Below are 15,233 nucleotides of genomic sequence, written 5' to 3' on the forward strand. Positions count from 1 at the left end.
CAAAATCATGATGGTTAATTTATATCCAAATATGACTTGTGTGACCAACTGTCTTTGATACAGATGGTATGATTTTTATCTCTCTAAATATAAAGTGAGAGTTTGAGTCCTACTAACCCTATAGACATTTGTTTGAATTCGTTGAAAAAGTATATGAGTAAATTGCACTGACTTCTTTTGAGGTTTGAATAAATTATATATAAATGTATAATTCAGCATTATTATTTTGTCCTCTCCTAAATCTATTAGCTGTCAATGACGAAAAAGTAATTTTAGGTGTGAAAAGTGAATAATGTCACTGTACCTTCATATTATATTACATCTTTTATAAGAGAAAGGTAAAATTACCAAGGATTTTGTAATTTAATAGTATCTCTTCTACTTCCTAAGGTGAAAAAAAGGAAAAAATAAGAGAAGGATAAAATTGTTATTTTATAAAATTTGGCCTTTGCTTTTCGAAAAGAAAACACTACAGGTAAAACAATAAGGAGTACAACACAATACATATATCACCCTCGAATACATATATCACTCTCGAATTGTTCGATCGTAATGTAGATGGAAATATATATGATCTGTCGATGATTAAAAAATTAAGTTCTAATTACAAAATCTTTTTTTGTTTTTTTTTTTCTTTGCAAATTAAAAAGGAGAGAAACTCGAACACGAACACATCCACTCAAAAAATTGGTGGGTACTCTCACTGCTAATGGCTTTTAATATAAAATCTCATAATATATGGACTTTTAAACAATTAAACATTCCTAGTTCCCTTGCTAAATTATTGGTGTTGAGCATGGAATCTTAGGGTTGGAGTGAGAAAGGCGCATTATATTGGTAGAAACAGAAAAACATCAAGTTGGTCCAAATCAAATAGCAGGCCTCAATTTGCAAAATAGCTCATCACTTACAAGAAGTATAATTATTACATCTCAATCTTGATAAAGGCTAGTGATGACTCCAAAGACTGAGATATCTGCAACATAGAAAGTGTTTATAGTGGTATGGACCACTTTGAGAATGAGATATTGAAATTTATATATAGAACAAGTTGTGTGAAGGAGGAGATTCTAATTTGGTTGGCCATTTGAATATCAGCCTCTTCTTTGTAAACAAGTCTTTTTGTTTCATTCCCTTGCATCTTCCAATTAGAAATGAGATTGTTGATAAATGGGCCCCCACGGCACGTGCTTATCATGCCTCTATGTTGGCAATATTTTGCAATGTATTAGTATTTCATATGTATATAGATTATTACTGTTGCTTTCGGAGAGAAACAAGACAAAGAAAAAGGAATTTTTTTTTTTTTTTTTTCCTGATAAAGAAAAGAAAAAGGAAATTGACTCCATAATAAATAAATGATGGTGAAGTATTTGTACTTGGAGATATCGTACACACTTCTCTTCCATTTTATGACATTTCAATTTATGTCAATTTATGACAGTCAATTTCATCTAAAGGAATTAACAACTTGTGTTACTTCTATACTTGGTAGAAATTCTTTATATGTAATTTATTTATACAGAAATATATTTATACTTGGAGATATCGTACACACTTCTCCTTCGTTTCATGACTTTTCAATTTATGTCGATTTACGACAATTAATTTTATCTAAATGAATTAACAACTTGTGTTACTTCTATGCTTGGTAGAAGTTTTCCATATATATCAGAGAACTTCTACCAAGCATAGAAGGAACACAAGTTGTTATTTCATGTATAAATAGATTACATATAGAGAACTTATATCAAGTAGAAGTAACACAAGTTGTTAATTCCTTTAGATAGAATTGATTGTCGTAAATCGACATAAATTGAAGTGTCATGAAACAGAGGAGAATATACACACAAAGTCATTTAATTCTCTTATATAATTATATTGTCTTTCTTATATTTTCGTGTGATCTCTTGCTTTGATATAATTCAATGTATAAAAAAATTAGTTACTAAAAAATATATATAATAATCATATTTAACTGTCATTCACACTGACCATTTGATATAATCATATCTAACCGTTATTATATTTGGCGTAAATAAATTTCTTATTTAGCTATTTACTGATGTGTAAGAGATTATTTTTATAATTATTCAGGTTATCAATTTAAATCCTTTGTACTCCCTTAATCTAATATTTATTTTTCGTTATCAGGGTCATATGGTAGAAATTCTACTTTTTCCTGCAAATCATTATATAAAGATAAAAGACTATTCAAACTTCTTCAACCTCATATCCTTTTCGACATTTCAATGTCATTGAAATTATAATTATCGGTCATAATATTATCTTTTGTGGAAAGTGAATAAAATAACAATTATACCAATGCTTATAGAGGAATAGCACCACCTTATTAACAAGTGTCCGTACAAAGCCCACCGCCGGACATCGCTCTACGTTGACAGTTGTCGACAAATGTTGGAGTCAATCCTCCATGGTCACCGGATTTTGAGGACTTCTGTAACAGCTATGTAACTGATTTGGGCTCTTTAAGTCTTGTAGACCTTTGGGCCGAGTTTGGGCCTTTGGTTGTTTAGCTTTCGGCTAACTATCCATTGGGCTTTGTACGGAGACTTGTTAATACTTTATAATTTGACTTGAATTTTCAAAAAAAATGTATCTATATATATATATATCTGAAAATACATACAAATTAAAATTTAGAAAAACTATAAGGCTGATTTCTAACGGTTGAACTCACAAAAATACCCACATTCAATTTGGACATATATGCTTTTTTATTAACAAGAAACTCACATACCTGTTTAATTCTAATCCGCACTCTTTACCGTTTAAAAATAGAGTGTTATATATAAAAATTAAATATTATCTAACTATTAAAAAAAAATGGAGGAGTTGTTTTGTACATTTATATTTATAGTAGCTAAGGGGTGTAGGATAAGTTAATTTCGAAAGTTATTAAGATGAAATGCAAGATTTAGCGACTTCCTAATTATTTCATTTAATATTGTAGCTTTTGCTGTTATATTTTCATTTTATATATAGTTAAAATATATCACGATCAATTTAATAAAACACAAGTTACATGGGTAGTGTTCGAATTAACAACTATAACATAATACTTCTATATTAAAGGAAACTATATAAAGCCCATTGAATTAACAACTATAAAATAATACTTGTATATTAAAGGAAACTAAAGCCAAACTTCACCGTTAACCCTGTGTCTTGTAGGTGTTGAAAACTTGGGAAGAATGCAAAATATAAATATAGCTACCTTTAACCAAAAATTAATTTACGAGAAAAGCTAACTCCGTAAAAAAAATGGGTAATGATTATTTTTAAAAATTTTAAAATTTTAAATATGTGTCTAAATTGTATTGAACCATGAGAGATGAACTTTATCCTAAAAGACCCAAATATTGTCCATAATTATATATGTATAAAAGACATTGTTTCAGTACGGAAACATTATTTTGGCAAGTCCATATTAAAGATTTGAATTGGAGTACTATAGATATAAAAAAAAATTATCGAATAGTCGAAGAAACTACCCAATTTAATTTGAATCCTTACCTATAATAATTTGATTATAGTTTATTTAGTTTCCTTATTGATTGAATTTAAAATGGTAAATTCTATGATTAGATTTGCTTCCGTTATATGAAACTCATTCTCCCTCTATAAAAAATAAACCCTCCCTACAAAATTCCCTTTCTGTTTACTCTCTCTATAAACTACTGCAAAACAAGATCAATCAATTCTTGGACCGAGTCACCTCGAATTAGTTCTCAATGGAGACCTATGCACACATGGTACGTTGCAATAATTGATTATATATATATATATATATATATATTTCTTTCTCATTAATTAATTCTCTACATAAAAATTTATATTTATGTTTGTATGTCTCATATGTGATTTGCAGGGTTGTGTTCTGAAAGTGAATGCGGGTTGTGAGGCATGTAAGATTAAGGTGATGGAAGTTTTGGGTTCCGTTTGTGGTAAATCCCCATTATTTTTCAATATATATGTATATCGATCAATGAAGTTATACTATATTAATGAATTAGAATCAAACCTACTAACGTGTATGTGGCCGGGTGTGTGTATATATATATATATGGTTTTGTAGGAGTGTATTCTGTAACTATAGATGCGAATGAAGGGACGGCAAAAGTTACTGGGGAGGTGGAACCAAATGTGCTTCTTAGGGCATTAGCGGCATCGGGGAAGCATGCAGAGCTGGTGTGGGTGAAGATCAAAAGTCAGCCACCACAACTACCACTGCCGCCGGCAGGTCAATACGGAGGATATGATCCATATGGTTATAATAGATCAATAATAGATCAACCACCCTATGGCATCGGGTGTAGATCATCAATAGAACAACCCTATGGTCCATATGGTTATAATAGATCATTAATAGATCAACTACCCTACCAATACAACCAATACAGAAGGGCAATGCCTGAACGTCATGCATATTGGGGTGGTGGTACTGCAGGTACAAACCAACACTACCAACACTACCCCTTGAGAAGGCCTTCAACACAGATGCCTCCATATCCATATCATGGGCTTTCACCACAGATGCCTCCATATCCATATCATGGTACCTACTATAATTAGGTATGTGCATGTACAGCTCGTAGTGGTTGCTCCATCCAAACCAGAGATGAGCTTCCAATATGTGTTTAAACTAGGGTTTCAATTTTATTAATTACATTTTTTTTTTTTTTTAATTATGTTGATATGCAAGGGGACATTTGATATTAACTGTATGGCCGGCATGCTAATTACTATATATATTTTAATAATTTTGGCTTTTGTGTATTATTCTTTCTTTAATTTAGGTTTTAATTTGTTAATCCATATGATCCAGAGATGCATTCATTCAACGTATGGGTTTTTATAATTTGGTATTACAAATTTCAACAAGAATATGAGTTGTGAACTTAATCATGATTTGAAGTGCTTTTTTTTTTTCCTCGGGAAATTAATTTTCTGGCAAGAGATAGATTAAAAATTTGCACTATCAAAATTCAAAATTCAAAAAGATGTATTTGAAAACAAGAAAAACTCACCTTTTGTCTGTTTATGATATGTAAGTTTGTAGACCTCCTAATTACTCATCTGTAACATACTTGAGAGAGAAAAAATTATCCCAACTTTTTTCAACACATTCATCTTTATGCATTAAAATCAAATTGAATAAGAATTTATATACTTTAACATAACTTCTATAGATAATAAGCAATATAACAAAATATATTTTATAATACAGGGTTAAAAAAATTAATTACATTGATGAAAAAAAAAATTAATTAATTACGTACTTATATAATCTTCTCGGTAGGTAGATCAAACTGTTTGCCCCGTCTTTTTGTACATCTAGCTATACATATATATATATATATATATATATATATATATATTTTCCTCTGTAAAAACTTCAATTTATGGTGAAATTGTTATATCAAAATTCAAATGTAGATAATTAATTAAATAATTTAAAATGTAACGAAAATTTTACCTCTAATGTTGATGGAATTCTTTCAATCCAGGCTATCAAAGTGTTCAAACTAAGTTCATTTAAAAAATTGTCTTAACAAATGTGATGTTTGATTGTTGTGGCTTTTGTTTATCCTTCTTTCTTAACAAATAGAATGAGTCTCTCGAGAGGATCTATAAAAGCGAACAGGCATTTGCATGTTTTTTCTTGTATGGCCCACAGTATGAAGCAATGGTTAAAGAATGCTAAACTTAAATCCTATTACTACGGAACAAGTACATCAGCAACATTAATTTATGGATTTCTAAATAGTTCCAATTTGTCCAGTTTGTCATGGTTAATAGTATAAAATTACAAACGTCCCACTCAAGTAACCAACATCAATTTGTAAATCAGTTTGTATGAAAAAATTTGGAAATCAAAAGGTGTTTGGTTCCCTTGATATGTGTTTGGTTTATTTATTTAAAAGAATTTATTTTATTCACATAATATGTGTTTGGTTACAAAGTCCTTCTACTATTAAATAATTACAAATTTACATAAAAATCCTTATAATATTTATCTACATTTGACATAGTATTGAATCATATTAACAACAATTTTGTAATCCAAAAAAAAAAAAAAAATTATAATTTTAAAAAAATAATAAATTTCAAATAATGTAAACATCCCCAGACTTTAAAAACTAATTTTAAATAAACAATTAATCACTACACATCAATACTATCAATTTTAAATACTTAAGAAAATTAATCTTTAATTGCAGTAACCATGTTAGCTTTTGGGAATATATATATATATATATATATATATATATATATATATATATATATATATGATACTTCATTTCGCTATTTTAAAGAAGATGTTTTTCAGTGGAAAAAAAATATTGTAATAAATTGATATATTGATGTCCAAAGCTCTTAAGAGCCTGTTCAAATATTTGAAATTCAGGTATAACCCAGTAGACTATTTAATGAAAATTGAATGAGATAAACAGAAAAAATATATGGCTGCTGTGTTTAGAGAATTAGAATCCCATTAAAATTGAAATTGCTAAGATATTTGTTGAATAAGATATTTGTCCACACAATTCAAGATTGAGAGGAACGTACTGAAACATTGATCTAGATCGGAAAAAAAGAAAAAAATAATAGGGCAGTGTTGGAATTGGATGAAGAAGAATTGGAGAATAGCATAGTGCATTTATTCTGTGTGTGCTTCTCTCCCAATTTCACAACCATAACTTTGAATAATTTTTGCTTAACTCATAAGAATTCTTTCATTATTATAGAGAGAGACCTTGCTTAGAGAGATTGCTTAAGAGAGTTCGGTAGTGTTCGCGCGACAGTGGCTAAGCGGTAGCGGTGGTGGCACTATGGCGATTTATTGGTGATGGCGGAATAGAGGTGAAACTTAGTCGGTTTTGGTGTAATTTGATTTGGGTCCCAATCTTCACCGGAAAGCACCGAATATGGAGGTCTCCGGCATCATTTGCCGGCAGCTTCCATGTTTCCCAAGCGCTGCAATCGAGATGCTCGATCAATTGATTCAACTTCTGGCATCTCCAATGATGTCCAAGCTCAGTTTTTCGGCAATTGGCGTCTCATGGGCATTTGTGTATCGACATGACCCAGAAAGAATTCTGCTACATCAATGAGCAACTAATCTAATTAAGAAAATATTCTATTAGAAATTATGAACTTGAGAAGAAAAACATGATTATGTGCAACTCTTCCTTAATCTAGTGAGATATGATCAATTACTTTAGGAAATATATTGGGGTAAAATCGTTAATGTAATATGTTACTTAAAATGATCCACTTGACTTCCAAAATATGAATTTAAAAAGCAAGTTTTGTAGACTTCTTCGTAACGGACTTTCACTTTTTTTAGAAGTCCATTTTATATTTTACGCCAAACCACCCTATTTTTTCAGTAATCAAAAAAATAAATTAACGAATTTGAGTTCTTATATCATAATTATGCATATCGTGTTTTAAAACTCAATTTATTTTTAAGGAAAATGATATTATTATTGACGAGATTTAAAATTATATTATTACTAATCTTTTTTATTTTCATTAATACGTCTCTTTTCCCTTCTTTATTTTTAGTTTTCCATAACCTTTTCCTTATCTTTTTAGTTTTCCATTTATATTTGTATCATCATCTTTTTTTCTTTCCTTTTTTACGTCAAGTTTCATCATACTCTAATACAATACTTTGAAAATTTCCAGATAGATTATTAGTTTTAAATATTAATCATTATAACAATTAATAAATACCTATCAAATAATTCATGTATATTAATGATCAAAGACACAGTTTTATCTCATAAGTTCTTACAATGCGAAACTGTAACTTTTTAAATAATTAATTACTTTATGTTTTTAATATGAGCCTCATTATATTTGACACCTAAATAGTCACATAAACACGATCCTATTATATTTGACACATAAATAACCATACTCGGTTGAATTAGTAGGTTTTTATTTATCGGACTAAATAATAAGACTATTTAATTCATTAACTGTTTTAGCTCAATTTTATTAATGCATAACATATTTTAATTCAATTATTATGGTTATTTCAATATAAACCCAATAAAAGTTTTAACACTTGTCTTTAATTTTTTTAAAAATTAAAGATGAATCACCCCATGGAATGACATGTTTGATGGTGATGGAGTTCTGAGAGGCGTGATTTTTCAAATAGGTTATAAATTGAGATTCGATTTACCATTAAAAACGGTTTGATCCATTTCTCAAATCCCTTTTTACCATTACATAAATTTTAGATAGGTGTCAAAATTTCATTGGTCCACATCACCCGTAGGAGGAAGTTTCTCCTGATAAGACAGGAGGTCCAATAAGGATACTACTTTTTATCCTAAACCGTTTTGAAATATTTAGTACATTTCTAGATAGATTGTGTGGTCTAATTCGTGAGTTTACTAGGTATAGTTGGAAACAGAGAAGTTTTCGGATAAATTATCTTCTATCATGATGGTCTTGAAGTTTTACATACAATCATCATTGTTTCAAAGTCTAGGTCTTTCTCTATTTGCTTCCTGGGATTGTCGTCGATTCCTGTTCCTGGGATTTTTGAGGTAAGTTTGTTCCAATTTTGTTTTTGCAGTTTATAAGAATATCTAACATGTCGATGATGTTTTTTCTTGGTTGTTCACGGTTGCTGTTTGGTTTAATAATCATATGGTAAAATAAACTTGCTATTTTATTTCTGTTTAGCACATTTATTTGTATTCTTATATAGATTGAAAAAAAATTGATTATTTTTTTTTTACTCAAATTGTTTTCAACACTCAAATTCATTAAAAACTAAAAATTTCTAGAAGTGACTTGTTTTCAATATTTTATAATCTTTATGTTGAAAATTGCAAAACCAATACTAAATTGGCCCTTGATTCTTGACCATCCCTTAAGTTAGTCACCACTTACAGGAAGATCTTTTGCACAATATAATTGTGTCAGTTTTACAAAAGCCTCGATCCATGTGTAATATTAGAGTGACAATTTTACTCAATGCCTTTTGTGCTATATTTCTATCAATTTTGATTACTTCTCACATCTCTTGGTATGTCACTGGGTATTTGAATTCATTTTACTTTTAATATGTAATAATACCTATTCCTGCTAGACTTTGTTTTCATACATTAGAAAAGCAACTTAATGTTCTTGTGAATCAAGCGAAATCTGAGTTTTATCTTGAAAGAAATATGGAACAATAACATGTTTGATTGACAGCCTTCTTGAATAAAATATATTGAATTAAGAGCTGGAATGATGTGCTTTACTTAGATGTATTGTGTTTCTTAATTTTTGTAAAAATAGACATATAAAAATCTAGGATTCTACTCAGGATATGGATGAAGAATGTCGGGCATTATTTTCTTTCAAGGCATTACACAATTCCGTAATTGTTAGCTTACGTGCAATTTCCATTGGACGACAACCAATTGTTAACCAAATGGAATACATCATATATACAAGTTTGGTTCCGTTCAATTAGTTGCCCCAAATGTAAAATTCCTTACACTGTTATTTCACGTGTAGTGTCCTCTTATTTCAATTATTTATTCTCTTTCAATTCTCCATCTCTCTACTTACAAAATGCTGAGTACGTTCTTTTTCTGTCTTGTCTGTATCTTTTTTAGGAGTCAAGTTCTATCACCAAATTAGAGATGGAAGGATTCAAGATAGTATTGCTCTTATTAGCAGCTTCTCTCTTTGCAATTCCATCTTCCTTTGGCATATCTGAACCATGTAAGATGGTTTATACTGAAGATGGTCTTCGTGCTATTCTTCAATCTCCAGAATGTTCTGATTGGATTATCTGTAAACTACCTTTTAAAAACCAGACTAGGAATTGCCAATTTTTATATATGCATGGACGAGATGATCAGAAAGATGATGATCGGCTTTCATGTAACCTTGATTGGCAGATCCTATTCCCTGGTAATCTCATCCCTCTATCATTATCGTTGCTGTTATATTATTATCTAGTACGTAATGCATTATGTAAATCACTGCAACAATTGAACTTACTTTATTGTATTTTATAGTCTGAGTTTACATGACAAAAAGCAAAGAAAGTTTATGTTAAGCATAAATGTTGGTGCAGGTAAAAATGGGCATGAAGAGGTCAGGGCTGGTGTGGTTGCAGTATTTGATGGTCCTAATGGTTACGAAGCCAGTGAGATGGCTTCTAAACTTTTATTGGATTATTTTTCATTGCACTCTACATTTATTGCCGACAAGGGAATGTTACAATTTGAGGAAGAAAATGTCATGGTTGCTGAAGAACCTAACAAAGATGAAAAACCAGATCAGTATAATTCAATTCTTGTGAGGTCTGTCTTCTTTTCATCGTATCATGACTTTATCATGAAAATAAAGGACGTGCAAAATTATTCTTTTCTGCTCCTCTTTGTGGACTTTAAGTGTGCTCACAATTTAGGGGTGGCAAAATTCAACATGACACGAAGTTAGCGGGTTTGGATTGACCTTGATTGTGGTCGTGTTATAATCGTGTCAACCCAGTCTACATGTTTATTTAGTTGTGTCGTGTTCATCTTTTAGAGCTCAACCAGTTTAACTCAATTAGACCTGTTTAATTAATTATGTCATAATTGTGTCAGTTTAACCTGATTATGTAACCTATTTTAACCCTGTTACTACTGACATTTTTTATTATTATTCAAGTATAGATCAAATACGGATATCGTGTTGTCCTTTTTTTTTTTGGTGGTAATTATATTGTCCTCATTTTCTTGAACACGTTTTTAAATGGATCATGTTTTGCCGTGAGTTACACGACCCAGTAATTAAACGAGTTACATGGGTAGAGTTATGTTCCCTGTTTAATTAACAACTCGTGATTGGGTTAACCTATATAAACAATATACTATTAAGTTGAAACAACACAATATTGGCCCGTCAACACGAATTGCCACTCCAGCTCTTGTTGAAACAGTTCAAGTTTATTTATGCCCCTTTTTATGCAATGTACCTTTCTACATCATGTAGAAAGGAAGCCGTCGATAGAGGTTCAAAAAAGTTTGGCGTTGTCTACCATTTTTCTTATTCCTCTATATTGTTGTAACTGTAAAAACTAAAAAGCAAATATCAACAAATTTTCTGTACATTGCTTAAGCTCTTACATTAGATATATAGTGAAGAATGACAGTTTGAAAATTCTGGGTATTTGTGATTGATCCTAATTGAATTTAAACTCCAGTATATGCATACTGGTTGTTTTGTGTCAACCATTGTTAGTCTATTTTCAGGTTTCAATGTGTTGTAAGAAAAAAATTTGCTCACAGAGAGTAAATCTTTTCATACTTGTTCTTTTAGAAGTGAACTTGATATGTAACCTAAACAATAATAGTTGTGATGTTAAAAAGTCAGCTTAATTACCTAGATTCATATTAAATTTTTTTTTTTTTTTTTAATTTTTTTATGCTATTGCGGTTCTAATGGAAGCCCATCTGTTTCATCGGATGAATCAAGACATGAGAATTTTGAAAGAAGCGCTGTTGAGAACAATTCGTGATATTGATTTAGCATTCTCTGAGGCAAGTACATCACTTCTAGTCCTTGTTTCCAGTTCTTTACAAAGTTTTTATTGTAGTCAAAATATCTTTCTTCTAACTGTTGCATGGGAATCTATCATTTTCAGGAAGCTGTCACAAAGAATCTTCGTTCAGCTTCTACAGCCACGATTGTTGCTATGGTACATGGTCATATTTTAGTTGCCAGTGTTGGTCATCCCAAGGCTTTGCTTTGCTCTGAAAAAGTTCATTCTCATGAAGACATGGAAGGTTTAACATTTTTTTTTTTCTTAGTTTCAGTCATTCATTAAGTTCAGTTATAAATTCACTCATCACTTGTGTGTGATATACTATAATTTAACGAATTGTACATTCACAAAAAAACATAAACTTAACAACTCAGACTTAGTGCATTTTTTAGACTAATGTCTTCCCAAAATAACAGGTATCTTAGGGTCTTACCTTTCTCTTAAAGAATTGACAAGAGTTCCCCCTCCTACGAAAGAAGATGAACGAGCCCGCCTTTTAGCTCGCGTTTTACCAGCCGATGGTTTAGTTTTTTCTTTTGGGGATAGGCCTCTGGTGGACGGTTTCAATAATACAACTCCAGCTATTGGCTTTACGTTAAAGAGGTTTGGTTCCCAACAACTAGTGACAACTTAACTTGATCCCCATAATTATGTTCAACTTTTCACTATTTGGGTTGATTTTTTTTTTTTTTTTTTTCTTCTCATTTGTGTGTTGGTGTTCTTTCATTTTTGTCAGTAATGGTTTTATAGAAGAACATGAAGTGGCTGACTGGCAACCTCTAACAGCCGACGACATCTACTTGGTAGTTGCAACAGGCGTATTTCAAAGGCTGACCCCGCAGATGGTCTGTGTGATGTTTTACCTATTTCCAAAGTGAAGCACTGTTCCTTCTTGACCAAGGATTCTGACTGCGTTTACTTCACTGCATTTTTTAATGGCAATGCTCTTGACAACTCATCTGTTATTGTGGTACCCCTGAGATCAGCTGGTTTGACCCCTGAAAAGATTTCATGATGGGGGGATATAGATTATCATTGTTTCTTTCTTTCTTTCTTTTCATAGACAATCATTACAAATATTTATCAGTGTAGATGCTTGGTTACTGTATTAAATTATGATCAATTCCATCAATATTGTTTTGTGATGGATGTGTGTATATGTAGATATAAAAAAGGCTGAACATACCATGTGATGGAATAAAAGTTCAAGTTGACTGACCCTTTATTTTTATGGGTCACTCAGATTTCCTAATGAAAAGGTGCGCGCGCAAACCAGATGGTGAAAAGATGTGTGTTTTTAGGTTTGTAACACTGTTGTATAAGACAGAAATTTAAAGCCAATGAGTGGAGTGGAGTCATCGTGGTCAGGATTTTATGCCACCAAACTAAGTAAACAATTTAGAGAGTGATGGATCACACTCTTTGGTTAGGTCTCATTCGAATAAGACCGAATCAAACACTCTTTGGTTAGGTCTTATTCGAACCTCTTTGCCAATCAATCCAACCTTGCCATAAATAGAGAATGCAGTTACAAGGTTAGTGTTATGTTCCCAGTTTATACTAATCTGATTATGTCATAATTGTGTTAGTTTAACCTGATTATGTAACCTATTTTAACCCTGTTACTAAACATTTTATTATTATTTAAGTATAAATCAAATATGAATATTGTGTTGTCCTTTTTTTTTGGTGGTAATGATTTTGTCCTCATTTTCATGAACATTTTTTTAAATGGATCATGTTGTGTTGTGAGTTACACAAGGCAGTAATTAAACGAGTTACAAAGTTAGTGTTATGCTCCCAGTTTAATAAACAAGCCTTGATCAGGTTAACCTATATAAACAATATACTATTAAGTTGACACAACACAAAAGTGACCCGGCAACACGAATTGCCATCTCTTGTTGAAAAGTTCAAGTTTATTTATGTTCTTTTTTATGCATTGTACTTCTACATCATGTAGAAAGGAAGCTGTCGACAGAGGTTCAAAAAAGTTTGGCCATGTCTACCATTTTTTTTGGACCTCTGTATTGTTGCAATGGTAAAAACTAAAAAGCAAATATCAAGTATTTTTCAGGACATTGCTTAAGCTCTTACATTAGATATCATAGTGAAGAATGACAGTTAGAAAATTATGGGGATTTGTGATTGATCTTTGTGAAATTTAAACTCCACCGTATATGCATTCTGGTTGTTTCGTGTCAACCATTGTTAGTCTATTTTAGGTTTCAATGTGTTGAAAGAAAAAATGTTGCCCACAGAGAGTAAATCTTCTCATGCTTGTTCTTTTAAAAGTGAACTTAATATGTAACCTAGACTATATTTGTGATGTTCAAAGGTTTGCTTAAATACCTAGATTCATATTTAATCTGTTAAATTTATATTTTTATGTTATTGCAGTTCTAATGGAAGCCCATCTGTTTCATCGGATGAATCAAGACATATGGGAATTTTGAAAGAAGCACTGTTGAGAACAATTCGAGATATTGATTTAGCATTCTCTGAGGCAAGTAGATCACTTGTAGTCCTTGTTTCGAGTTCTTCACAAAAAATTTATAGTAGTCAAAATTTCTTTCTTCTAACTGTTGCATGGTAATCTATCCTTTTCAGGAAGCTGTCACAAAGAATCTTCGTTCAGCTTCTACAGCCACCATTGTAGTTATGGTACACGGTCATATGTTAGTTGTCAGTGTTGGTCATCCCAAGGCCCTGCTTTGCTCTGAAAAAGTTCATTCTCATGAAGAGATGGAAGGTTTAGCATTTCTCTTTTTCTTAATTTCATTCATTCATTTAGTTCAGTTTTAAATTCACTCCTCATTATTGATTTTGTGAAGCGCTCATCATGGTCAGAACTTTGCCTGCTCCGAGAAAAAGATATACCATAACCCCAAACCAGAGTTATTGAATACATTGGCCAATCAAAACATCCCATTTATTTTGATACTAGGATAGAAAATGAAATTGTTTTGATTGGGTGGGGTATTCAATAACAGTTAAACAAACGCCCAATCTTTTCAAAATTGGACTAGGAATTGTCAGATTTTGGGAATGCAAGGAACTTATCTTAGTCCTCTCCATCGTTATTGATTTTGTAATGCATTATCTAAATGACTACAAGGAATTAGCTGTCCTTTTTTTTTCGTATACTAAAGCAACAAAATCAATTGAGAAAGTTTGATAGAACTATGTATTTACATTATACAAAAAGGAAGGTCCAGTCTATACAAAATGGAAGGTCCAGTCTCAGAGTTCAGCCTCATCCTCTGAGTATTTCTTTCCCTGCACGGCCACAATTTATCATGTGCAAAAATTAGAAGTTATGCACATATCAAAAGGGAAAAGACCATAAGCATAAGAATAGACAAAAAAAAAAAAAAACCACAATATATATATACACACACACACACATGTATATATATATTCCTGAATACATTAACTTTTTGAATCTCAAATATCGCATATACATTATTACCATATAATTATAAACAAACTGAGTGCTAATTTAAGCTGTCATGTTGCTAATACATGTAATGATAACATCCCAAGCTTTTATTTTAGTCTACATTCTCATGTTTGATAAGCTTTTAGAACCAAACCAAATGTGCTGTTCAGAAGATCCGATAATTTAAGATGGCCATTCCAAAAGGAA

General features: G+C 31.1%; 3 protein-coding genes across 6 annotated transcripts in view; all 3 read left to right on the forward strand.

The window, feature by feature from the left end:
- Nucleotides 1-3,755: 3,755 nt before the first annotated feature.
- Nucleotides 3,756-4,596, forward strand: LOC132278098 (uncharacterized). The gene is made up of 3 exons (XM_059779921.1): nt 3,756-3,776; nt 3,893-3,968; nt 4,133-4,596. The coding sequence occupies exons 1-3, from the start codon at nt 3,756-3,758 to the stop codon at nt 4,594-4,596; spliced, it is 561 nt and encodes a 186-aa protein (XP_059635904.1).
- Nucleotides 4,597-8,392: 3,796 nt separating this feature from the next.
- The window catches only part of LOC132279899 (probable protein phosphatase 2C 51), a 74,887-nt gene continuing 68,046 nt past the window's right edge, over nt 8,393-15,233 (forward strand). The window contains exons 1-5 of one of the 4 annotated variants that reach the window (XM_059781959.1): nt 8,393-8,594; nt 9,365-9,960; nt 10,127-10,355; nt 13,985-14,094; nt 14,199-14,336. In XM_059781959.1, the coding sequence (XP_059637942.1) occupies nt 9,687-9,960; nt 10,127-10,355; nt 13,985-14,094; nt 14,199-14,336 (751 nt within the window). In that variant the 5' untranslated portion in view covers nt 8,393-8,594; nt 9,365-9,686. Of the gene's footprint in view, nt 9,961-10,126; nt 10,356-13,984; nt 14,095-14,198; nt 14,337-15,233 lie in introns of all 4 variants that reach the window. The other 3 variants (XM_059781958.1, XM_059781960.1, XM_059781957.1) reach the window with 3 other exon arrangements.
- On the forward strand, nt 10,507-12,730 carry LOC132279900 (putative protein phosphatase 2C 50). Its single transcript, XM_059781961.1, has 4 exons — nt 10,507-11,583; nt 11,688-11,825; nt 12,001-12,187; nt 12,321-12,730. The coding sequence occupies exons 1-4, from the start codon at nt 11,481-11,483 to the stop codon at nt 12,460-12,462; spliced, it is 570 nt and encodes a 189-aa protein (XP_059637944.1). The 5' UTR covers nt 10,507-11,480; the 3' UTR covers nt 12,463-12,730.

This window comes from Cornus florida, unplaced genomic scaffold, assembly GCF_030987335.1.
Source record: "Cornus florida cultivar Cherokee Brave unplaced genomic scaffold, ASM3098733v1 CherokeeBrave_3.0.0_Hap2_Chr10, whole genome shotgun sequence".
Taxonomy (NCBI): Eukaryota; Viridiplantae; Streptophyta; class Magnoliopsida; order Cornales; family Cornaceae; genus Cornus; species Cornus florida.